The 27,015-nt window shown below is 32.6% G+C and overlaps 1 protein-coding gene across 1 annotated transcript; it reads left to right on the forward strand.

The window, feature by feature from the left end:
- Positions 1 to 21,938: 21,938 nt before the first annotated feature.
- Positions 21,939 to 26,745, forward strand: LOC135955420 (proton-coupled amino acid transporter-like protein CG1139). The gene is made up of 8 exons (XM_065505771.1): positions 21,939 to 22,015; positions 22,074 to 22,224; positions 22,292 to 22,413; positions 22,977 to 23,334; positions 23,535 to 23,713; positions 23,786 to 23,887; positions 26,319 to 26,389; positions 26,456 to 26,745. Exons 1-8 carry the CDS (start codon positions 21,939 to 21,941, stop codon positions 26,743 to 26,745), a joined length of 1,350 nt encoding a protein of 449 aa, XP_065361843.1.
- The last annotated feature ends 270 nt before the right edge of the window (positions 26,746 to 27,015 follow it).

Here is a 27,015-nt window from a genome sequence, read left to right on the forward strand (position 1 = left end):
GGTCCTACAAAATGAAACACACTTCCTTCTAACTGATTTATCTACAAATCACTGTGGTAATAAAACGATCATATACATCCACAATATAAGAAACTGACATTTTAACAAAATTTACATGCCGAATATAACGCTTACCAAACAATATATATAAATTCACTTGTGCATGGACAAACAAAAAAAAAACACAACACAGCATGATGTCAAATCATTTTGTTGCAAACAACAGTAACAACATCAACTGGCCAACTTTAGCTCCTTGAACAAGCTTTGAAAAGCAAAAAAAAAAAAAGATCCATACAGCATAAGAGACAGAAACAATTGATTGCAGCAACAACAACAAAAAAAAAACAATTCGTAGACACGATGCTTGAACAAATCAAGGAAACACAAATTACACACATGACCACGATCATCATCCTCAGCGTAATGATGATGTGGAAGACTTTGTACAAGAGAGATGATGATAATGAGAATTATGGTACGATTTACACAGCATTTTAGTAGTTTTAAGCATAAAATTCCATCCTCCTCTCATTGTCTTTCTCGATCGTTCCTTGTTCCTTGGTTTTGACTAATGTTCGCGAGCAAACGTTTAAATGCTTGTAGTTTCTGCTTGACCATACTGTTGTAGCTGGTTGGCTTTAATGTGATTTGTTTAATGTTAAAATGCTTAGATCGATTAGGTGATTTAACAAGCGTTTAACCTTTTGAACTTCTAGTTGTGATTTTTGTTTTGTTTTTTTTGGTGGTTTGTGGATTTCTTGCGTTAAGTGGAAAAATGTGGTTAGAGATGATAAACAGAAAGGCACATTGGGGAATAGAATTTCATTGTGAGTTAAAATTACTCTCTGTCTGCGTTCCCACCACAGTTGGATCTTTTCACTAGAATGACCCGAGATACATTCGCGATAACTTTGTCAACCGGAGGTTCTTTTGCACTGGAAAGAACTTTCGACACACGCAAAACTGTCTGATTTAACTTGGTGAATCCAGTACCAACCTCACCGGCTACAACTCAAGACGTCTCACAGAAATCCAGGTCGTAACTTCTGGAAAATGACGTTTGACATTCGTCAAGGCAACGTTTGGGAATTGGCTTTTTGAAAAATTGGAAGAAAACAACACATTTTTCAAAAACAAATGCAAATAAACTAGTGTTGACATCAGTGATCTTTGGTTTCAGAAATACAGCACCACAACCAACTGAGCCGAGGTTATTGCATGATAAATTTTCTGATTTGACGATGCCAATTGACCGCCTCATTCTTATGATTTATGCAGTTGGACTATCTTTTCAGGGGCTACTTGACCAGTCACTGCATTTATAGCAAATGGATGCGATCTGCGTGATAGTCGTGTGCCTTGAATGTGAGATCGGATAACAGTTTCATCCCCTATAAGATCACCGCCTCCAGACTTGTCCTTGCAGTTCCGGCTTTTATGTATCAATTATATTCCATTTTTGGACGAAAGCTAGTGTATTTACGAAGACGGTTGAAGGGGGAGAAATATGTCCGACACCGTCTCAAGCAATCCAAGCCGTCTCAAGCAATCGAATATATGATTTCAACGGACGTCGCACTATATTCTCGTATTTAGAATTAAAAGGTTATTTGAAACTCCAACAGTTTCGTTACATACACGAAGATGTCAATATGCAATACTGAGTTTTCAGTGCGTTGAAATTAACTCGGTTCAATTCACCCCATCTAGAGATTGTTGTAAGGTCAATTTATCGAGTCATCCATATTCATTCACGAAAGAAACTAGAAATTAAACGAGAATATTTTACGCCAACACTGAACGAGATCAATTTCAAAACTAGTCCATTTCAAAACTAGTCTCTCATGCGGTGTATTGATTGACATCACCATTAGGTCCCCCTACTGCAGAAGCCATATTGTCTGTCATTCATAATTATCCGGATTGGTGGGTTCGCCTTTTTTGGGGATATGCTGGACGTTGGTAACTTTCCAGAAATGGGGAAAATCCCAGATCTATATGAAAGGTAGAAAAGGTTCATAAGTTGACGGGTAAGATTAGGTTATGAAGGCAGCCAGCATTATCCAGCTCACTTGGGTCCATAAATTGGTCCCTTTGTGATACCCTAAGGATCATTTTCAGGTCCTCAAGAGGTCCTTCACATGTTAGAATTGGGTTCAGTGCCGAACCAACCTGGCGCACGAATGAAGGAATATATCTACCTGACATCCACAGTAAATAGTTCCGCTAGGCCGAGCAAAAATGGACTGCCTATTATTGCAGTCCGAACACCTGATAGAGGAGATATTTAACAGTTTCCTCCTCGTCTTCATCATGGCAACTTCTACAAAGGTTGTTGTATGGAGTGTTCAGTCTGCTAGCATGCGCACCAATCAAGCAGCACTGATATCAGAGCTCGTAGCCTAGCTCGTGATAGCCTCGTAAAGAACATTGACCTATGATGGTCAAGAATGGGCCAAGTGAGCCTCGATATTTAGCAATTTGTTAGATTAGACCATCTGAGCTGAGCAGACTCAAATAATTTACGGTGTATGAGTGATTTACAGCAGGATAGCGGTAAACCTACCAGAAGATCGATCTCATCACCTTGTAGACGTGAGCCTCTTTTGGCCAGATCATCCGCAATAGCATTTCCAGATAAACCAGAGTGATCCAGCACACAGAATAACTCCAGGTTAGAATGTCTCGCCATCTCGTTAAGAGATACACGGCATTCATGTACCAATCTGGATATCGAGTAGACACCAGATAAGGATTTGATAGCAGGCTAACTGTCAGTAAAGATTCGGATATTCACACCAAATAACCTATAGTACTTCATCCAATGTAAGTGAACGGGCAAGCAATGAGGAACATTTTTTTTAAAACAAGCGTTGGAATATAATTCGTATCAGGGGATTTGTTTCGAACTTTCATAACTGCCCGAGTTCTGAAGAATATTTTAGGCATAGTACAAGATACAGTAGGTATCACAGGCTTGATTGTAGTCGGGAAGAGATGAATTAGCGTCATCCGTAAGAAGAGAAGGTGAAGCGTCGGTGTTGTTCGGAGTCCTCTTGGCAAAGGATCAGAAACTTTTGGGGTATCAAGTATTCTAACTCGTATGCGATGTTCGTAGCTAAGCCTTTCTCGATCGAGTATCTTCTACTGTCATTATGTGCATGTTTACGGGGTTGATAAGTAAGGGGACCAGTTCTATTCAACCAACATTTATCCTTCGATTTGTTGGACATTTTTCTTCTTGGTATGAAGAGATTCATCCCCAGTAGAACTGTGTACACTACCATCTCGGCAGCTGCGTCAATGTTGTCGTCGTGGAAGTATAGTTTCCAATTAAAATTATCACAGAAACTTTCGAGCTCATTCCTGTTGTCCTTACCGTAATGAAACACCAAACGTTCGGGGCACCCCTGAGGGCAGAATACGAGAATGAGTTGGAAATGGTGGTATGGTTAGAATTTTCCATGGGTGCAAGAATATCAACATTATAATTTTCTGAGTGTGAGGTCAAAAATAAGTCAACCTAACACTGGTAAATTGTTTTTTTAGTTGGTAGTTTTGATCCCAAATTTTTCTATATGAAACTTATAGGGACAAATCCTAATTTAGCATTTGTTTTTTCATAACTATTTTGTATTACATTAGATTGATGTACATGCACATATGCACATATCACGATCCTCTAAACACCATTAACTTTGCCAAAATTCCAAAAGTTTTCAAAGTATCTTTTCTAACTTCTCTTTATACATTTTTAGCATACCCATAGTGCACAACAGACAAATAGGCTATGGAAAACTAAACACAGGCAAGTAGAGGTTTTTTGTTTTATTTTTCATTTAACACAGATGATCATGTTTAGCACGTGTTGGCTGACTGTGCTGTTGATTGTGGCAAAATAATGTTGCATTCATTTGATAACTTTCCAAACCAAAATGTGTACAATGAGTACATTTTTGCCATGCCACATGACAACTTTGCCAGCCAATCGAGCCATTCTTAACAACTAACTAACTTTATAAAAATGATAAGTTGCTAATAATTCACAAGAAATTGAATAGAAAGAAATAAATAAATAAATATGTATAAAAAAAATACTCATCGATTGCCGTTTTAGTTTAGATCATAAATTACTCATGTTTTCATGTTTTTCATAAAGTGTTATTTCTGTTATTTATTTATTTTTTTGTTGTCTTCTTGCAGAGATCCTCTAATGGTTTTTGTCACATTTCATCATGAGCAATAGATCATCTTAGTTGTTGGTGATTTGGTTGTGGCATAACCAAATTTGTTAAATGTTTTATGATGTATGAGTATTTCAAATGGTATTGTTTGTTGTTGCCAGTATCACATTACAATTGCTAAATGTTTTGAGAAGTTGTGGTGTATTTGATACTACTTACTACTTATTGGTGCTTTTCTATTGATTGTTTTTTTCTTCTATTTCCCTTAGCGATTTTGCATGTAGATCGCGTAGCTAATTAAACGATTATTTACCATTTCTAGATTTGTTTCATCTAACCAGCCGTTTGTTTGTCCAACTACATATTCCAGCCATTGTAAGAGGAGTAAAAAAAAAACTCACGATCTTTACGTATTTTTTGTTTGTTGGTTATTTAGTTTGTTACTTCTGCTACGAGTTGGAGTTGAAGTTTTGTAAACAATGTATGTTTTTTATTCCCCATGGCACATGCCAAAAGTGGTGCTGCTGTAATGATCTCTTTTTGTTGTTATTGTAGCTGCTATTTTTTTTGTGGCATAAATGCTGGCTAGCCATAATGTAGTTGCGTCTCCCAGTTACGTGTATCTACGCTATTGCAGAAATTAAGTTAAATTAATAAAAATGTGCTTCAAATCTTTAACATTTTTATATCTTAATAGAGAGATGCATTTCAAGCTAATTGTTAATACGCAGGCCTTGTTTTATCTGTGGACAATGTTTAAAGGATAATTATTTAATAGAAAGTCATATAGATTTTATTTCATGTAACCCACTACTATATTGTAGAGAGTAAATGGGATTGTTGGTAAGAAATCTATGGAATCTAATGGAATTAAATCTGTATATAATATGGACCTAATCCAAACTTCGCCATAATCCTTTTAGTCCCTAGAGGTTATTATAGATAGTATGATCGGTAGCCTGTTCCTGGGTAGGAGTATTATTATACATTTTGCAACAGCTCATCTAAAAGAACTGTCCACCTTTGTAAAAACAGACTATAGTGGTATCTCTATAGTTTTTACCAGTTTAAATCAGCGAATTTGCAACATAATTCAATCCTTGGTATGTCATGGCTGATTCGAATTTATAAGGACTTTCTCAACCGATTTTATATTCCGGAATTCCACTATACACGGTGATCTAGTCTAAAAGCCTACTTCAACCAACTACCATAGAGCGCTACTAATCTTTCCATCAGGATCATACCAGTCGATGACTGCTACCTGAAAATTAATATCCTGGCTCAAAGATTTCTTCACCTTCTTAGTTGATTAGAACAGTTGATCATCCCCAAATCTAGCGCTCTTAATAGCTTTCTTTTGGAAGCCTTCAACAGCGCTAGCAGGAGTTGAAACACCAGTCTTCACCGATGCTGGGATCTTCAGTAACTTCGTTGAGGAATGCGGAACACTGCCAGCTTTATTTCCTTTAAAGTCCACTTTACGGAGTACATTACGGTAACTAGCCGGAAGTTTTCCTGCACTTTTCACCCTTGGTACCTGTGAAGATGATGTTGATGCCCTACTATCATCCACAGCTCTTTCCGAAGCCCTGAGCGCTTCAGAAGTTGGAGCACCACCGTTCTTATTTACACCTAAGCGACATTCTGATGAGGTCAGCGACCCTACACCCTTACGAGTGCTTGTCTGGTCGACGTCAGCATCTGCATGATAATCGCCAGAAGAGGACCAACCCAAAATCGCAAATACATGACCATTAATTCTTTCGAATTTAGCGATGTCCTGCCGATGCTTTTTGAGAAGATACTTCTCAATTGAGGCAAACGAAGCCGGATCTCTTTTGTCCATCCTATCCAGATAAGCCAGATATTTCTGGGTTCCGCTCCTAACTTTCCAATCCTTCGTTCGGCTGGTATTCAAAATGTCAAGTGGAGGGGCACTTGGAAACTCCTCCACGGCGATCTGCCGAACAAGCTTGGCGTACTCAATGACATGTGGGCGATCTTCTGACTATCGACTCTTATGGATTGCCTTCTGACTGTTAGTAGATATCAGAGTGATATCCAGCTCCTCGTTAAAGAGCAGAGCCATCTCCTCGATCGTTTGAATGGTATTCGATTCACCAATAGAGTTTCTCGACAATTCCTGAAGACCGTCCACATCCAAAACCCTAACCTGCCCTTCATGCTCCATTATCCTTGCATGAACCTTCGTTAGGATAAGACCTTCATCTCCCACATCCCTGAAAACCGTAGCTGCAACCCCAGCTATCCCTTCCTTACCCTATACTCCTACTACATCCTTTCTAATTAAATTTTTAACTTCAATTTTATTCCCACGAGGGTGCACGTAATAACGGACCATCTCACAGAGTGACGGCATACGCGGACTAGCCAACTTTACTCTGACGCTGAGGGGAACATGCATACATAGAGAGAATATCAGTTGGGACTGTGCTACACATGCATTTTGATTATATCGAGAAATCAATTAAGTATAGGGAATACTCATTGGTAGATATATTGGATATTGAGTGATCTTTTAAAGTCGATAATATCGGCTCTGAATGAATCCAATTCACTGCTGATTTCATAGGTATACTTCAGACACACAGGAGCATTATCTCTTCAGTAGGGACAATTACCATCTCTAGGGAGTCTATAAGATGGTGTACTATCCTCGTTCTGGACATATTCCTGGATTCAAAACTCTCATGGAATCTTAACACTCAATTTAGAGGGATCATGACGGGAACGGTCATTTGTTCATGCAGAAACACCAGATGGTTCTTCTATACTGATCTATGGTGCACTCTTCTGGAGGAGTGGTATTTTGAACGACACCAATTCATCGTCAATTGTTTGAGAAAATTCTATAAAATTCCTACCATGCTGTTAGAGATAAACTGTCCGCATGCTGATATTATGGCTAAGGAAGCTGCTTATAACTCTGCCATTCAACTAAATGCTTCGATGGCATGAAATCGGATGAACTATGGACACGTGACTGTGCTTAATAGTCTGGAGAAAATCCCCGATAATACACAGAGAAAACAGATTCTTAATAGCAACCGAATTTGTTACCAATCGAATGATTCTACCTTAGTGACCGAATTTTACAGTTGTGGCTACACAATATTGGAATTTATTCTTCTTTATCAACTGACTTTCTGTTGATAGAACCGAAAAATTCTATGTGTGCAACCGAATCATTCGATTGACAACCAATTCGGTTGCTATTACGAATCTGTTTTCTCTGTGTATTAATTACTTCATTCCCAAACCTTTCTTTGATATAGAATTTTCCGTGTTGATCGTGTCTGGTCAGAGCATTATCCCACCAAGAAAATGCATTTTAGTTGGTGAGGGTATGTGTGAGAGATGATATTTATATTGCACCAACTGGAAAAGGTGTGTCTCTCAAATTTCCGGACCAATGTAGTATTCTGCAGGCTGAAATTTTTGGTCATTTAAATGAGCCATAAATTGCTTAACTTGTAATCGGATATACAGGTTGATATTCTAATCCAACATAGTCGTGGAAATTTGATCTTCTCTTAACTATATGGCGAGAAATTAAACACTTGGACTCTACATGATACGTGGGTATCAAGATAATCATATCTGGAATAGGGGGGGACTTCCTATTAGAAGAGGAAATTGATCACTTCCACCGTGTAAGTGTATGGTGCTGACGTGACTCTACGTTCAGCTAAGGAATCTAGAAGCTATGATCATATAGTTCTCTTAAAGAGGAAGAGATGATTGAGCATCCTCTCTGTCACAGTCCGACCCTAGAGGATATGAGATTCGACATGTAAGTTTGTCTCTTTTTGCATCATCTGTCGGGGATGAACATTAGAAGGATAAATGTCTTCGTTCACTCAACTAAATGATTTGGTTAATGTATCAATACGACTGTATATGATACTTACTTCGACCATTTTTTTCATGTATCACAACGGGATCGATGTTGAACGGCCCAAATGTGTCACTAATCTAATCTAACCATGTATCTTCTAACTGTAAGAGGTGAGTTCTTAAGCTAATTTGGTACATTAAACCCGGATACTTTCTCTAATTAAAACTAACAATTTAAATTAAAATATAATTTAAATAAAACACTTATACATTATTATAAATTTCCCATCAAAGTTAATAGTTATTGGCATTATACGGCCAAAATCCTTAAATGCAACACAAATTAGATTTACATAAATGGATATGTATACTTAATTGTATGTATATAAGTTTATTATGACCACATACGATTAGGTAAATGCAACACTTAATTTGAGCCTGCCTGTGTCAATGGTCTTGATTTATTTAACAACTTAATGATGCCAACCGGCCAACAACGAATGCATCAACCAACCCAGAAACAAGTCAAATCAATACCGTATACACATGGTTACATGGATGACACAACAAATAAAGTCAAAATGAGTTTCCAAGAAGAAGGTGGCATTATAATGACTGTCAATTGGGGAAAAGTCTTCTATGATGATGATGACTATGATGTTGAAACTGATGATGATGAGGATGTCGATATTGGATTGCAGGGAGTGTAATGAAGCATACCGACAGCATCACCTACCCAAAAAAAGAAACGACCTACTACAATTACATATAAGCAAGCATACAATCAAACTTAACACATATGGGAAGAATGCAAAGATGTCAATAATGCATTGTGACACCACTTCATCAAGTAAACGTAAACTATAAATTACGCATAACCAACAATACAACCACTAGAAAACATCAAGGATCATGGACATGGTAAACAACCTCACAAATGTAATGTGGTTTTTGTTGTCACTCTCTCTCTCGATGGTGGCTGATGGTTGGTGTACCTTGTATGTAGCAATTGTAGTAAGTTTGCTTGGCCATCAATGTTTTGTTACATAATGAGGAGTTTTTGAGAAATTTTTACTTTACGACACAAATGGCTTAAAATCAACCAACGAACAAAATCCAAGCAGCAGCAATGACATGCAAACGACAGAGCAGTGCACACAAAAGAACATAAACTGAAACAACAAAACAAAAAAGAACATTGTAATGTAAAATGAAAAGCAGATTACAACAATGTGACATTGAGAAGATGGGTATTACAAATAATGATGATGACAATGATGATGCACTTGGGGAGTAGACACGTTCATCTGCATTACCATATATTGGCATAAATTCCAGATCAATATTGTGCGTATTTCTACATTTAAGTGGGTTGTGCAGAAAAACAATCATCATCATCATTATCATTGGTCATCATGATGATGAGAAGCATCGTCATTATCCTCTCTCTGTACATATCCATATGTATGTTACATTACATTGCCATCAGTGATGGTGACAATGATGTCGTTAAAGGCTACTTTAAGTGTTAAAACCATTCACTTACAACCACACCTTCTTTTTTAACGTATTCATACACAATTTACACTACACATTCAGCTGTTGGAGAGTGCTACTTGTGGCATTATGTGCTGGAATGACAGTTTGTTGCAGTTATTGTAGTTGTATGAAACTGTAAACCTCATTACTTATTAATCATATTTGATGGATAGACTTGTCTTCTAAAATTTTCTAAATTCCAATTTACGCAATCGCAAAATGTTAAGTTAGTTATTACGCTGGTAGATATTCATTATGAAAGTCCATTATTCTGGAGTAAATCCTTTTCGCATTAGAAGATTAAATCAGAAAGATCCGTTATGTACTCCTTCCCATTTTCCTTCACAACTTCCGCTGTTGAAACTGCAGTTGATGTAATAACTGTCGCGTTCTAAATCGTGTGCCAAAATTCAAATAAGATTTGAATTTGTTGCCATTGATGTAGTATTATGTTGCCAACTAAAATAAGGATTACACTAGAGAATAAAGCGTTTCAATTGTTGAACAATATTTAAAAAATAATGATAGTTGAAAGCTAAATTATCCTAAGCGATGGGATTCAGAGAACACACATGTAATGCATTCATAACGTGTCACTGTTTGGTGAGGATTTTGGAGTCAATTTTAGATATGGCATTACAATTCAAGTACTACATGAAACAATTCCATTCGTTTCTTAGTTAACTAGTATGAATGCTAAGCGCAAATCCTAGAAGAGCTTCTATGGGAACATGTAAGGATCTGCCGAGATGATTGTAAAAATCCATATTTTTTTAGATTAATTCAATAAACATTCGGCAGTTGGACTATTACATTTAACACAAAATTATCGAAATTATAACAAAGTGCAATAAATTTCATGCTTGATATCGAATGCCATAATTTCAAATAAGAAAATGCGATAAATTTGATTCGATATAGAATTTCGACCCCAGGCCTAATATATCTTATTGTTGGGATATCGGCTGATAAACATATAAGGTCCTTTCAAACTAATATAGCTACTCGAACGACTTTATATATTTTAACTCATCTAGAATTTTTCCCCTAAAAAGAAATAATATTTCACCCCCATTCTAATAATACTGGAAATGGTGATTGATGTTTACCTGATAATATCAGCCAAACTGATAATAATATCAGCCAAAAGGTAGGGTCAGACATGGCAAATATTTGCTCAAAAAAGCGTAACCACTTTTTTTAGCACACATGTGTTTGACGTGTTTACTCTTACAAGTGTTTTGTAAGATCAAACAGCATCAAATAAAATAAAACTAAATTTTATTTTTGAATCATCCTAAGTAAAATAAGTTTTTCAAATAAATAAAGGAATTCAAATGTATTTTCTTTAGTGGTTACGTATTTTTCGTCAAATATTTGTCATATGTGACCCTACCTTAAGTCTTTTAACGTATGGTGAATAAAATACGAACAATGAAATGAAATTGACAAAAAAACACATTAAAAAAATCATTTTAAGTTCAATTATAATTAGTTTTCATGTTTATATATTAAGTAAAGTTTAAAGAAAAACTTGGCTCCGTCGCGAATTTCTTTCGTAATTTTCTTTGGTAGTTAAATTATTGATATCAGAATACCCTATGTATTTATGGTTTTTAGCTTCTTTTTATTTTTAAAACTAAGGAATCCATATTTTTGGCACTGTATCCGTTTTCGAATACTGTTATTTTTAAATTAGCCCAAAAAATTCAATGGGTTACAATTGAGAAACATTTGGGGGTTCATTTCCTTTGGCACAAATTAAATTTTTTATTCTTCAAGTTCGCTATTGAGGACTTCAAGTAATGTAAGGAAGCCAAATCTGGCCAAAAAACTATTTTATATTTTCTATGATATTTTCCAAATTTTTCATTATAAACTTGGACATTTACAGCTAAACCACATTTAAAAAAAAAAATTAGTTCGCTGATGCCACTTTCTCTTATGAATTACCACAACAAAACTTTTCCTGGAAACTTTGTCTTCCGAATAAATTTAGTTCTTTCGTGTGGTAAAATATGACTCGTGTATACTCTGATGGGCAAGAAATGTAATTTATGGAGAACTGGAGTAGCCTGCATTTAATAACATTTTGTTGTCTTTCAGTTTTAAATGGTGCTGTTTTTTTCTTATTTTTCTGGGCTCCCATCGATTATAAACGTTTTATAATTGCATTTTGATCACAATTATATTTCTTACCCAATTGGCGATACGATTTGCACTACAACCTGCAGTTTCAGTTTACCTGCAGATTTTAGTTTAGACCGAACTTTAGAGTCTTGCAAACTACATTTCGGACCTGATCCACATTTTCTTTCGATCGATTTGTTATTCTTAAACAAGTTTATTGTCCTGTAGATAATCTTTTTTTGAAACCCACTACTAAGTCTGGGGTACTTATGATGACCTTAAAACCTTTTTTCCATTTCCTTTAAGCAATTTTTCCAGTCGGCCACACTATGCGTCAATAGTTTTTTGAGATAAGGTGACAGCTCAGCAATTATTTTTATTTTTTTCTATTTATTTCATTTATTTTAGATTGTAAGCCCTTAGCCCAATTAGACAGTAGGGGTGAATTCCAAAATGTCTGTATGCAATGCAACCTTAAAAAGTCGAGCGATTCTTAACACAACCGTGTAAACTTTGATAATGTTTCATATCGCAAAATTTATGAAAAAGTAAAAACAGGCAGTACTAAGTTTTTTTTAAATTTTAACTACGCGTTTGCTTGCTTTGTCTTGATAAATATATGACTGCATTGCATACAGACGTTTTGGAATTCACCCTAGTTTATATTTAAGGTGTCCCAGCACAGGAAGACGCGGAAATAGATAAGTGCTGCAAGAGTTAATATCCTTGCTCTCCTCAGGAATAGTATCAAGGCATAAATGTTGTTACGTTCTCTAGCGAGTTCGTTATCCGGAGATTGTTAAAAAGGAATGACATAAGATGCTGACAATTATGAGAGCCTATAAATGAGATTCTCTGTATTCGAAAGTATGTTAACAGATGGCCAAGCAGACTGGCATTACATTCATCTGTATTCGAAAGAACAGTAACATCCAGGGAAATGACATTTGAAATTTGGTAATTTATTTTCGATTTTATACTCTATGCTGTGCTAGGGTAGAAACACAAGCTTGCGAACCGGTATATAGTTGTTTTTATACCCACGTCAAAAAGATATACAAAAAATACTGTTATACACAATATTTTCTATAGAAAATACTATTATATTAAAAATTTTCTGTAGAACATAATGGTATTCTGAATATTTTCTATATAAAATACAAATATACTGAAGATTTTCTATAGAAAATACAGTTACACTGTAGATTTTCTTTGAAAATACTGATATACTAAAGATTTTCTATAAAAAATACTGTTATGCTGAAGATTTTCTATAGAAAAATAACAGAAATAACTGTTATATTCTAGATTTTCTATAGAAAATACTGTTATATACAAGATTTTCTATAGAAAAATCAGTTATACTCTAGAGTTGTTGCTGAAAATACTGTTATACTGAAGATATTCTATAGCAAATACTGTTATATACAAGATTTTCTACAGAAAAAACTGTTATACTTAAGATGTTGTTATATACAAGAACCTAAGATTTTTATGGAAACTATTGTTATAGCAAATAATCATTCTCATTATTTTTAAAAAAAGAATTGAAGAATTGAAAAAAAGTTTGAAGACCATGAAGATTGTTGTAAAACACAACAAGAGCTTCCAAGATTATTGGAAGCTAATCAAGCAGCAATCTCAAAACGTTTGCGAGCAGCAGAATTCTTCCAAAAGCTGGGAAATTGGATACCATACGAATTGAAGCCGAGAGACCTTGAACGACGATTTTGCATGTCCGAAATTATGGTTGAACGCTATAAAATAAAATTATTTTAGCACCGAGTCATTACATGCGATGAAAAATGGATCGATTATATTACAGGGCCAACCAGCCAAAACGAAACCAAAGCCAAATATCCATGGCGCTTAGGTAATTTTCTGTATTTTGTGGGAGCAAAAGTGTCATATCTATTATGAGCTGCTGAAATCTGACCAGACAATCACAGGGAACTTGTAACGAACGCTACTGATTCGTTTGAAGCGACCATTGGCCGAAAAACGCCCAGAATATGCAGCCAGACATGAAACCGTTATATTCCATCAAGGCAACGCTCGGCCACAAATTGCAATTCGTGTTAAAAAGTATTTAGAATGAAGTGGTTGGGAAGTTTTGCCTCACCAGCTTTATAGTCCACACCTTCCCCTATCCGTTATACATTTGTTACGATCGATGCAGAACACTCGCTCTGGGATACGCTTCACTTTGGAACAAGGTATCCTATATTGGCTTGATTCGTTCTTGGCCTCTAAAGATGAGCAGTACTTTTGGCTCGGAATCATAGCTATCAATAGAGAGGCTGAAATAAATAGAGATATGAGGTACAAAAGATCCATTGCCCCTTATAAGTCCTGATCTGAATTCTAATAATTCCGGAACATTGTGTACACAAAGATGTACTTAATTTCAGTAGCACTGCAATGAACATTACAGGTAACATTTATTAAGTAGCGTAACTTTTACGTCTACATTCTTAAAACATTGTGATTTTCCTTTTGTATTGTTTTAAATGCAGCCTCAATATCTAATGAGGTAAAATTACCTCGTCTAATGGACATCATGGTTTTCGCACCTATTTTGCTAAATTCCTCTGCACTTAACAAAATTTAACTGATGATGTCGATGATGATGATGATGCTACAAACCCACCCAAACTGCTAACTAAATGAACCATATTTCTAGATCTTATTTGTATTAACTACTTACGACAGTTAGTGGTGGTGTCTGTCTGTACAGTGTGATGGTTGGTTTACAGTAGACATAATAGTGTTTATGCGCCAAACATGGCAACATATATTTGCGGTATGAACGCACAAATTGAGCGCACATGTGAGCAGCACTCATGGGTACTGCAATACGTAAGTTTATATATAAATACACTTGCGATGACTTGATGGTTGCCCAAAAAAACTTATGCTTCTAACTAGCTGCCACTGCAACGGACCAGCTAACTAAGTAGGCAGCCGTACTCGTTGCAGCAAGTGCTGGCATATAACCATATGCAAGAAGATACCAGACGACTCTTAAGAGCCACATTGTTTCTTTCTCTATATAAAGTGTGAGTGTTTCAACCTTTAACCCCACATTTAATTTACGACATTGTGGTTGCAGATCTTAATTAGACGGTAGATAAAGTTAAGAGCGTGTGCTAAAGTTTTGCTCGTAAACCAAGAAACACCAAAATGTAAATGGCTGGAAAAAAATGTCTGATTGTTTTTGGGTTTCAAATCTTGGGGCTGTAATTTTCAAGTAGTTTTTTTTTTTGTTAAATTTTCATTCTCAAAGATTTTCTTTTGGTTGATGGTGCCAATATTTTGCAGGCATTAAATTTTCTTTCAGAGATAGATTTCCTGGCATTTGTTGCGGCTGCTTGCTGTTGTTGCAACTGCTTAGGAATGTTGAGGTATTAAGGCGTTGTAGGCGCGTAGAAACATGCCAATTATGTTGGTGGTTGTTTGGCCGCAACATCAGCATGATAGGAGGCAGCCATCCAGCCACCTCATCAACGTTCTCACCGCATCAGAAGCTAAGAGAGGTGGTACTTTTGAGGCGTTGGTGACTGTGGTAATTTTTGTAGTTTAAAATAAAACTTTGTTTTTTGTTTTGTTCTGCTGTTGTTCTGCTTTTAAAATCAACTTACTTTAGTTAGAGTTGCATGCAACATTTGTAAATTTCCTTTTTATATTCTTCGTTAGTTTTCATTATCATCATATTACTTGTTGTTCATCTTGTTGTTTTGTTCATCTTCGTCTGCGGCTATTGCTGCATACAACTCTCGGTATAAATTCTCACTTTAGATTAAGATCATGATATAGTGGCGTTGAGTTGTGGAGCGCTGTTAAATGTTGACTGGTTGGCTGGCTGGTGGTTTGTTTTATTGGTGTGTTGCTGGTTTGAATGATGTGTGTTCTAGGAGTCTCTAGTTAATAAGAACGTTGATGATGTTGGATGTTTTTTTTTTGTTAATTTACATGAGAATTTATGATTTTTGCTCGTATCAGCTTCCTTTACATGTGTAAATAAATGAAGGTGGCTGTTTAAAATGCAATGTTTGCATTAAATTAGTATACTAAAACTGTGTAGAAATATAAGAATTAGAAATGTTAGTTTTCTAGAATAAACCACCAGGATTCTAAAGTGTCATTATTATCAATACAAGTGTTGTATAGGAATCTTGGTCGTCTATTTGAAAGATGACAAGATATTCAGTAATCAAATCAGGATTCCACAAAGAAGAACAATAACACCATGATGCACCAAGGCTACCAAAGTAAAAAAATTATCCAATTTTTCAATTCTATGGATAGATTTTTTTTTAAAAAAATTTTGAAGTAAAATTATAAATTTTGTTAGAAGTTACTCCACATAATTAATGAAAAGGGTTAGACAGATATTATCAAAATAAACTTAGACAAATTAAAATTTACATATCACATTTCAATCAGTAGTTTCGTAGTTTTAATAATTGAAGCAAAAAATATATTTTTTATATAAAAAAAAAATTTTTTTTGTTTTAAAAAAATCAGGAAAAATTTAAAGCGAATGAAATTGTTCAGATTTATTGCTTTGTCACAAAGCCGTATGTAATATTAACAAAATAAGATATTGATCATTAAAATTAATGGATTCTTTTCGAATTTATTCACAATTAAGTGAATTCGCTCATTTTCATAAAATTTTAGTTTTTTGTTTGATATGCATAAAATTGAGTAGTTAATGTTCTTCTTTCGATTGATTTAATTATGAAAACATTTTCCCAATGCTATGTACAAATTTTCATCTGTATATTGCATTTCAATCGGTTCAGTAGTTTCGGAGTTATAATAACAAATTGAAGAAAAAAATAAATTTTTTATGTGAAAATAGCAAATTTGTTTGTTTTAAAAAATTCATGAAAAATCGAAAACGGTTGAAATTCTTCAGAATTATTATTTCATCCTAAAGACACATGTAATAGAAACAAAATAAGATATCGACCAAAAAAATCTATTGATTCTTTTCGAATTTATTCACAATTAATTGAATTCGCTCATTTTCACAAAAATTTTAGTTTTTTGTTTGATATACATAAAAATGAGAGTTAATGTTCTTCTTTCGATTGATTGAATTTTGAAAGCATTTTCCCCATAATATGCAAGATTTTTCATATATATATACTACGTTTCAATCGGCTCAGTAGTTTCGGAGTTATATTAATGAAGGAACAAATATACTATATGAAGGAAAAAATATATTTTTTAGGAAAAAAAAAATTGTTTTAAAAAAATCATGAAAAATTTAAAACGGCAGAAATTGTTCAGATTTATTAATTTATCACAAAGTCACATGTAATAGGAACAAAATGAGATATTGATCATAAAAATTGATGGATTACTTTTGAAATTATTCACAATTAAGTAAATTCGCTCATTTTCACAAAATTTTAGTTTTTCGTTTGATATACATAAAATTGTGCAGTTAATGAACATTCTTTCGATTGGTTAAATATTGATAACATTTTCCCCATGCTATGTACAAATTTTCACATATATATTGAGTTTCAGTCGGTTCAGTAGTTTCGGAGTTATAATAACAAATTTATGTAAAAAATATATTTTTTACGAGAAAAGACCAAATTTTTTTGTTTTTAAAAAATCATGAAAAATTGAAAACGGCTGAAGTTGTTCAGATTTATTGTTCTATCGTAAAGCCACATGTAATAGAAACAAAATAAGATATCGACCATAAAAATCTATTGATTCTTTTCGAATTTATTCACAATTAAGTGAATTCGCTCATTTTCACAGAATTTTAATCTTTTGTTTGATATACATAATATTGAGCAGTTAATGAACATTCTTTCGATTAATTGAATTTTGTAAACATTTTCCCTATGCTTATATTGCATATATTGCATATATTGCATTTCAATCGGTTCAGTAGTTTCGGAGTTATAATAACAAATTGAAGTAAAAAATATATTTTTAACGTGAAAATAGCAATTTTTTTTTGTTTTAAAAAAATAATGAAAAATTTAAAACGGCTGAAATTGTTCAGTGTATTGCTTTATTGCAAAGCTTCATATAATAGGAACAAAATGTGACACTGGCCATAAAAATCGATTGATTCTCTTCGAATTTATCCAAAATTAAGTGAATTCGCTCATTTTCCCAAAATTGTAGTTTTTTGCTTGATATATGGACAATTCCACGAGAATCGCTACCACGACTGAAAACACAAAAACCCTTGAACATTTTTTCAAGATGATTTGAATAGAAGAAAATAATAAAATGTTACTATGTGAAAGTATTTAGATCATATTACAACATTTTAAAAACAAAAATAATAGTTTTAACTGATTATATTTAATTTTTTAGGCGAAAACTAGGCTCCCAATTAGCTTGTAGTATGAAATGAATTTGACTCTGATTGTTTTTTGCTACTGTCAAATTGTTTATTGAAACTGAATTTATATTTTCTATTCACTTTTTTAGTTTTTGTATATATCGCACTCGTTCAACAATACTGTATTAACTCAAAATTTTAAAATTTTCAGTAGAGGGCAAAAACTGTTTGTGATTACAATTTAAGAGAATTTGAAAATCCGAATACATCATAGTAAGCTAATTCCATTTGAAAATATTGTTATACCCTTCACCTTCGTGAGAAGGGTATATATAAGTTTGTCATTCCGTTTGTAATTTCTACATTTTTCATTTCCGACCCTATAAAGTATATATATTCTGGATCCTTATAGATAGCGGAGTCGATTAAGTCATGTCCGTCTGTCTGTCTGTTGAAATAAATTTTCTGAAGACCCCAGTTATCTTCGGGATCCAAATCTTCAATAATTCTGTCAGACATGCTTTCGAGAAATTTGCTATTTAAAATCAGCAAAATCGGTCCATAAATAACGGAGATATAAGCAAAAAACCGGGACAACCTCGATTTTTGACCTATTTTTGATCTATATCTGGATTACTAAGTCATTAATATAGACAATATGGATATCTAATGATAGATATTTCAAAGTCCATTGCAACGATGAAGATAAGTTGGACCTACAATGGGTCAAAATCGAGAAAAATATTTTTGAACCCGAATTTTTTTTTTCATGAATAATTTTTTTTTGTCATAAATTTTTTTAAAAAAAAAAAAAAAATTTTAAAAAAAACTTTTTTTAAAAAAATTAAAAAAAAATTTTGAAAAACAATTAAAAAAAAAATTAAATTTTGTTTACCTAAAAATATTTAAACAAATTTATTTTAAAGTATAATTTGGTGAAGGGTATATAAGATTCGACACAGCCGAATATAGCTCTCTTACTTGTTTTTCTTTAAAATTTTTGAAATTATTGCAAAAAAAAATCAATTTTTTGAGTTACTACCATTTTCCTGGAACTTCTCGATATTTTTTTTGTATTATTTTATCAACAAAACAGTATCAACTCAAAATACAACCAAATTTAAATACAACAATTTGATTATTTTTAACTTGAATAAAGGCTCAATTCAAAATAATAAATTTTTGTATGAAAATATACGATGTATTTCTATTAACTCAAAATAATACCTTTTTGTTGATACAAGGTAGTCACTAATTATCACGAAAATGGTCTCAAATGTGGTTTTCAAGATGAAAGAGTAATCGGAATACGTTGATGTTGTTAGTTGATTTCTTTCAAAAAGTGAATTTTTAAAAATTTTGAGTAAATACAGTATTGTTGAACGAGTGCGATATATATTTACAGAATATATATTGTGTTATTATAACAGAAAAATCTGTCACGTACGGTATGTCACGTACGATATTTAATTTTATTTATTATAAAATCATCCAGAGATTGTTTTTATTTAAATGTGACGGATTGTAAAGGAAAAATTCTACATGTACCTCAAAATGAGTTCCGTTTTATTTCATATACGATATACCCTTATTTCGCTCAATATTTCGAAAGAACATTTTATTATTTTAAAATATAGTACCCTCTGAATGGAACATAAAGAACAAATTATTTTTCAGATACTCTTAGTTTTGCAAAATCTATTTCACTCTATAGGCGTATAAATGTCACGTACGATGATATGGAATTGCCCATATGGTGGATTTCATGTGTAGTGAACCAACTTTTAAAATCAATGACTTCCGGTCAACATGAATATTGCACCAATATTAGACCTATTGTATACACAATTTTTAAACCAGATCGGTCGAGAACTCTCTGAGTTAGAGGGGCTCAAAATTGGAAATTTGGCCAAACAGGTGTTTTTTCTCATCCTTATTCTCAACTTATTACCTATTGTTCTAGCTATTTCTTCAATATTTTCCAAAAAAAAATTAAAAAATAAATTTGATTTTTTTTTCCGAAATCAAAAACCTTTTTGACTTTTTTTTATATAAAACCATAGGAAGTTGGACCTACAATGTGTCAAAATCCGAAAAAAATATTTTTTAACCCGATTTTTTTTTTCACCAAAAGTTTTTTTCGCTAAATATTAAAAACAAATTGAAAAAAAACAAAAAAAAAAATTTTAAATTTAAAAAATTTAAAAAAAACAATTCGAAAATTTTTTTTTTCCAAAAAATGAAAAAAACTGCAAAAAAATAAATTTTGTTTACCTAAAAATATTTAAAATTTTTTTTTTTAAGTATAATTTGGTGAAGGGTATATAAAATTCGGCACGGCCGAATATAGCTCTTTTACTTGTTTAATTTTTTTTTGCTCAAAATAAAGTTTAGGTCTATTCCTTTTTTGCCCATTTTGAAAAAAAGTAAAAAGAGTTTTTTTTATTTGTTAAATTTCATCCTGATCGGAAGACATCGATTTCAAAAGTTGGTTCACTTGACATGAAATCCCCCATATACATATATTTTAAACACAGACTTTGATATTGTATTTTCTCCTTACATGTCTTATCCTTTGCTGTGGGCACTGCTACATGTTTAATATATGTATGTATATTGTGATTAGGGTTTTTATCCCGGGGATTCCCGGGATTTTTAGTCGGGAATCCCAAAAATACAAAGAAAACATGTTTGAAATCCATTTTTTTCACCAAAAAACCGTGAGATGTTTTTTTTTTTACAGATGTTTGCTTATATGTGTCAGCAATAATAGACCGCATATTATTACTATATGGGGGTTTTCGTATGAAAATTTAAAAACAGAATTAATTTTTTATAGAATTAATTCTTATTGAATCATTCTAATTTCTTAAAATTTCTTCTTCAAATCCATAACAAAATAGCTTCAAAAATGTATGAAATGATTAAATTTTTCTTCAATTCAAATCTATTCCAAAAGTCCAAAGGTTTATGACAATTTTTTCAATTATTTTTGTAAATGATAAAAACAAAACTGAATCAAGAAAAAAAAATGTTAACTCAATTTGAATTAACAAAAATTTATGTGCTGTTTTTCTATTGCGAACGAGTGCTTTGAGTGGACGTTTTACATGTGTTTTGTTTTTGTTACAATAACAAAACACATGTTAAATTTCCACTCAAAGTACTCGTTCGCTATAGAAAAACAGCACATTAATCATTATTAAAAAATTAAATATTGGTAATGGATTTATGGAATGAAAGGCTGAAATTTTTTAATTACGGATTAAGATTTTAGTGAATTAAGCTCAAATTGTATTAATTAATTGGAAGCTCTGATATATAATAGTTATAACACTAAGTTTTTATACGAAATTTGGCTAATTTACATTATCATTATATATTTCGGGAATAGCCGGGTACCCGGGAATGTAGAACAAAAATTTCCCGATTCCCGGGAATCAAAAAAGGTCTGGAAATTAAAACCCTAATTGTGATATTCCACTTTAATGGATTGATGGATCGTGCACGAATGCTACACGTTCAATATTTATGGCGTGATCCGCGATCGGCGTATGGATTTCGGAATATTAGGGCTCTACACGTTAAAAATATATATTGACCGCGATCCAGTATCGCGATATTTATTGAACGTGTAGCATGCTGAATAGCCTAATATTCTGAAATCCAGATCACAATTTATCAATACTGCACGTTCAATAAATATCGCGATACTGGATTGCGTTCAAAATATATTTAACACATAGCTGTGTCCTATAGATTGTTCAGAAAAAGTCGAAAATATGTCGTCACTAAAAATCGATTTTTTTAAATCAAACATCTCTTTTTTCCAAATACCTAATTATCGACAAATAATCAAAACAAATAATAAATTGAAATTTCATGCCGAAAATAAAATGTTTAGAAAACCTCTACGCAAACTCAACAAAACCTATGATCCTCATTTACATCGTCATATACAACATCCCATAACGTAAGATCGCTTCTTATTCATAAGATTAACTTAAATAATTTGAAAGATTTTCCTAAAGAAATATTGAAGCCTTCGTAAGCATCATCAAATGTTCCATTGGCACCGGATGTTTGGAAATGCCTAGAGCTTTTTGTAATGCCGGCTGGCTAAATGGTATAATAGGGACTTTCCTTATTGGAGGCATTATGGTTTATGCCATACATTTACTGGTGAGTTGCAAAAATATAAAAAAAATAAATAATTCTAATAAAAAGGTTCTGCAAATGAAATAACTAGATTCATGGCATGTATGAAATTTGCCAAAGACACAAAGAAGCTTCCTTAACATATCCGGAATGTATGCGTTTTGCTTTAATAGAAGGACCTCCCTGTTTGCGTAAGTTTTCAGTAATGGCTGTGTAAGTTAATATTTTTTTTAATATTATTTATTATACCCTTTACCTTCGTGAGAAGGGTATATATAAGTTTGTCATTCCGTTTATAATTTCCACAATATAATTTTCCGACCCTATAAAGTATATATATATTCTGGATCCTTATAAATAGCGGAATCGATTAAGCCATGTCCGTCTGTCTGTCCGTCTGTTTGTTGAAATCAATTTTCTGAAGACCCCAGATATCTTCGGCATCCAAATCTTCAATTATTCTGTCAGACATGCTTTTGAGAAGTTTCCTATTTAAAATCAGCAAAATCGGTCCATAAATGGCTGAGATATGTGGAAAAAACCAGGACAACCTCGATTAATGACCTATTTAAAAAAAAATAGTTTAAAAAACAATTCGAAAAAATTTTTTTTACAAAAATTTGAAAAAATAACTGGAAAAAAATATATTTTGTTTGCCTAAAAATATTTAAAATTCTTATTTTGAAGTATAATTTGGTGAAGGGTATATAAGATTCGGCACAGCCGAATATAGTTCTCTTACTTGTTTTTTCAATAATTTCCTTTTCAATTTTTAGTTGCATTGTTGACTTTTTCATGTGCCTGTACCACTTTGGCGTCTGCTGTGTCTATGTCCTTTTCATAGCTGATAATATTAAGCAATTGATGGATTTCTATTATGCCAAATATGATTTTCATATGCATGTTTTAGCCTTAACCTTGCCTTTGATATCAATATTCCTAATACGAGATTTAAAGACTTTAGTACCTTTTAATACTTTGGCTAATATTCTCTTGTTTCTGGGCTTCTCTTTGATCTTGATATACATTTTAGAAGATCTGCCGCCATTGAGTGAGAGAAAATTGTTTAATAAAATCGATCGTTATCCGTTATATTTTGGTACGGTGCTGTTTGCCATGGAGTCAGTGGGTGTGGTGAGTAAATGTTAGTTACCAAAACCTACAATCGGGTTTTCTGTCATCTTTACATTTTGGCTTCTGACTGTGTTGGATCCATAGATAAATACACATAGATCGGAAACTCTTCTGTCAAAGATCGTTTTAATGATTTATGTGTGTCTGTCAAAATTCTAGAAGTCTGGAGTAATATTATAAATACCTAAGTACTCTTATAGATCATTGCCATCGAACATGAAATGGCCAATCCCAAGGACTATTTAGGACTAACTGGAATTCTAAGTTTGGGATCATTGGTGTCTCTCTGTCTCTATGCAGCATTTGGTTTTATTGGCTACTGGCGTTATGATTGTCAGGTTTATGGTAGTATAACTTTAAATTTGCCCCCCGATTTGATGTAAGCAATTGTGATTTTAATTTTAAAAATGTTTTCTTAAATTTTAAAATAAAATTTTTAATATTTTTTCAGTCTCTCCCAACTTATTAAAATAATGTTTGCTGTTGCCATATACTTGTCCTACGCCCTACAGGGTTACATTACCGTAGATGTTGTGTGGCATCATTATTTCTCACGCTGCACAGTGGATCCGCCCATAGGCCAAAAATAAATAAAACGATGACAAAATATTTAGACAAAATGCATAAAAATTGTCTCTTAGATATCCAATCTTTTAAATGGCAAACCGGTTTTTGCTGGAAATCTAACGGGACTTTTTAAAAATAAAATTAAAAGCATGAGCAAATATTCATTTGCAAAGCGCAGCTGAACGCTGGATTTGCAAACGTGCACTTCAAAACGGTCTTGCAAATGCTGTAGTCTACAAAATTAAATTATTTTCAATGAATTTTGAAGTTAAAGGTATTTATTTTATCTTTAGAAAATAATAAAACTAACTTGTGTTGTAATTCTTGTGAAATTAATGTTTTAGTTAACCTATATATTTGTTATGTTTTTGTATAACTTCATTATGTTTACTTAAAGTTTTAGGTGTGTTCCCCCAATATTCCCCCGTAGGGTTTTTTTTCATTGTATTTATCAGATTCTTAAGATAATAAAAGTGCTGAAGTTAGTTGCGGAAATTTGCGGATGGGCGTGTAATCTTTAATATACTAACTCGCCCCACATACATTTTTTTTGCAAAAATTATAAGCTGTGGTCGTAGAGCGCTGAAATTTGGCACAGAGAATTATATGGACTAAGTTAAGAAAAAAATGAAATTTTATCAAAATCGTCCACGCCCAACGCCCACTGCCCATACAATCCAAATTGATTTTTTCGCATAAAATTGTTTATATCCAAGCAAAAGTCTAGAAATTTGGTACATACATTTATTGAAACCAAAAAGGAACTCATGCTGAATTTCAATAAAATCGGTCACGCCCACCGCCCCCGAAATTCATTCATAGATTAGAATTTTTTGGATATTTCGTTTATTATTCGACAAAAAATTTTTAGTTTTCATCCTGTCCCGAAAACTTCCGAAAACAATTATTTTTTTTAATCGAAACAAGACACTCCCACCTTTCATTTTATTAAAAAAAAGAGCTTGGGGGAAAGTGGGGCTACATTTTTTTTCTCCATGGAAAATCAAAAATACAATAATTATTAGAGACTTATAGATTTGGACATATCTTTTTAACTGTTTATGGTATCCCCATAATTTTTTTTTATTGATGTGGAAATGTTATATTTTTCAAATATGTTAAAGGTAAATGGTATATAAACCACTGAATTGCGTGAAAATATAAGTAAATTTTAGCTTAACACCCTTGCAAGGACTTTACTAGCATGGACTTTTTTAAAAATAAAATAAATTTTTTCTTAAAACTATAAGTGTACACTTCATCTTTAAACATTTCTCTACAAAACTGCATCATTTGATTGTTGAAATTAAGTGTTTGAAAAATTGACTTTTTGACACCAAAATCCCTCTGTGCGCCGTCTTATTTTTGCATCGGTACATAAAAATCTGATCCATGGAGCTGAGGTAAGCAAGCATGTAGTAGTGTCAATAGGTGAATTGTCGGAGGAAGATGCTGAAGCGAAAAATAAGCATATAAAACAATTTAGATTGCAACATACCCGAAAAATATCGCGCATATAACTTTGTATAACTTTTTAATTTAGTTTTTTTTTCAGTGTATAATTCAAATGAATTAAAATGGAATAAAAATTAACTAAAATTGTTTAAAACAAACGAATTTTCATACACAGAAAAAAGAAATTCATAATTGGAATGAATTTTGTAATAAATATTATTAATCGAACATGACTTTTTTTTCCCAAACTATTTTCATTCAGTATATGAACGTGTTCATAAATATTATAATATTGTACATGACGGAATTTTTTGCTTTTTTACGAAAATTTTATAATATTTTGTAATAAATTGCATTATAATTGTATTATATAATGTATTAGTTCAAAAATATTTGCATAATAGCCATATATTGGCCAATATTTTAAGATAAATAAAAACTATCTGAAACTTAAAAATTATTATTAAACATAATAAAACATTCATAAACATAAAAGCATCTCATCCTCTTAAAACAATTTAATAATTTTCGCGCATATTATCTCATTTTGTAGCTGAAAATCATAAAAAATTTTCCAAGGAAAATTTCAAACATTTTTGAATAACATAAAAATATTTTGTTTGAAAACATAAAACATGAAAAAAATCATACTATTTAAGAATTTATTTATAATTGTTATGAATTGAAATCAATGAAATTGAATCATAATATTTATGTTGAAACTTTTTTCTGTGTACTGAAATATTTTATTTCAAAAATTCATAAAACAAATCTAAAAGCCAATTAACCCTTGAAAAATCAAAGGGCTACTGTGGCTACAGTTGTTAATATTTTTTCTAAAAAATTTGCGGACTTTAAGTTCTTCGGGCATGCTATGAGGTGATAAATTTTGAAGACCCTACCTTTTTTAGTTTTGAAGATATTGATTATTGACCGCTTGTTCATATAAGGGAAACCACTGTGCGCTGGTTTGATCAGGAGGATCAAACTATAATGGAATATAATGTAAGATGTTCGATAGCATTGGTAACAGGTAAGAAAACTATAAATCAACTTTACAATTTGTGAAACATTAATATCTTTTTTCTTTATTTTTCAGTATTTATTGCTGTTATATCCCCCGATATTTCCATATTTCTGCCCCTAGTGGGGTCATTTTGTTTAACCATTTTGGGTTTTGTGTTACCGGCTCTAATGGATCTTTGTGTGAAATATAGCGCTGGTTATGGCCGCTATAATTATATTTTGATACGTGATATTTTACTCATTAGTTTTGGCATATTTGGCAGCTTTATTGGCACCTGGGTGGCATCACAAAATATTAAATTGAAATATGGCAAGAAAGATGAACCTAACGAAAGTCTTTTATATTTTACAAACTTATTATAGTTTCTTTGTCTGCTATATACATATGTATATATGTATTTCCTAAGCTATTTAATACATATTTTCTTTATAGCTTGTAGCTCTTCGAAAAGCGAGGAGTATAAAAGCTGAGGCTGCAATATCATTTTTTTAGTTTCTGTAATAAATGAGAAAAAACCTGTAACTCTAAAGATTCTAATATGTCTTAGAACTAAATGAATATATGAAACAAGTCTGAAACAAATTCATATATACATTATTATGATTGCGATAGTTTGATCAACTTTAAAATTA

The sequence above is a fragment of the Calliphora vicina genome, chromosome 3, assembly GCF_958450345.1.
Source record: "Calliphora vicina chromosome 3, idCalVici1.1, whole genome shotgun sequence".
NCBI classification, from domain to species: Eukaryota; Metazoa; Arthropoda; class Insecta; order Diptera; family Calliphoridae; genus Calliphora; species Calliphora vicina.

Excerpts from the sequence above, each read along its gene's own strand:
- LOC135955420 (XM_065505771.1), top strand. The coding sequence starts at position 21,939 with ATGTTTAGAAAACCTCTACGCAAACTCAACAAAACCTATGATCCTCAT. Across the intron at positions 23,714-23,785 it reads AATTTGCCCCCCGATTTGAT|TCTCTCCCAACTTATTAAAA; the intron begins GTAAGCAATTGT and ends ATATTTTTTCAG. Across the intron at positions 26,390-26,455 it reads TTCGATAGCATTGGTAACAG|TATTTATTGCTGTTATATCC; the intron begins GTAAGAAAACTA and ends TTTATTTTTCAG.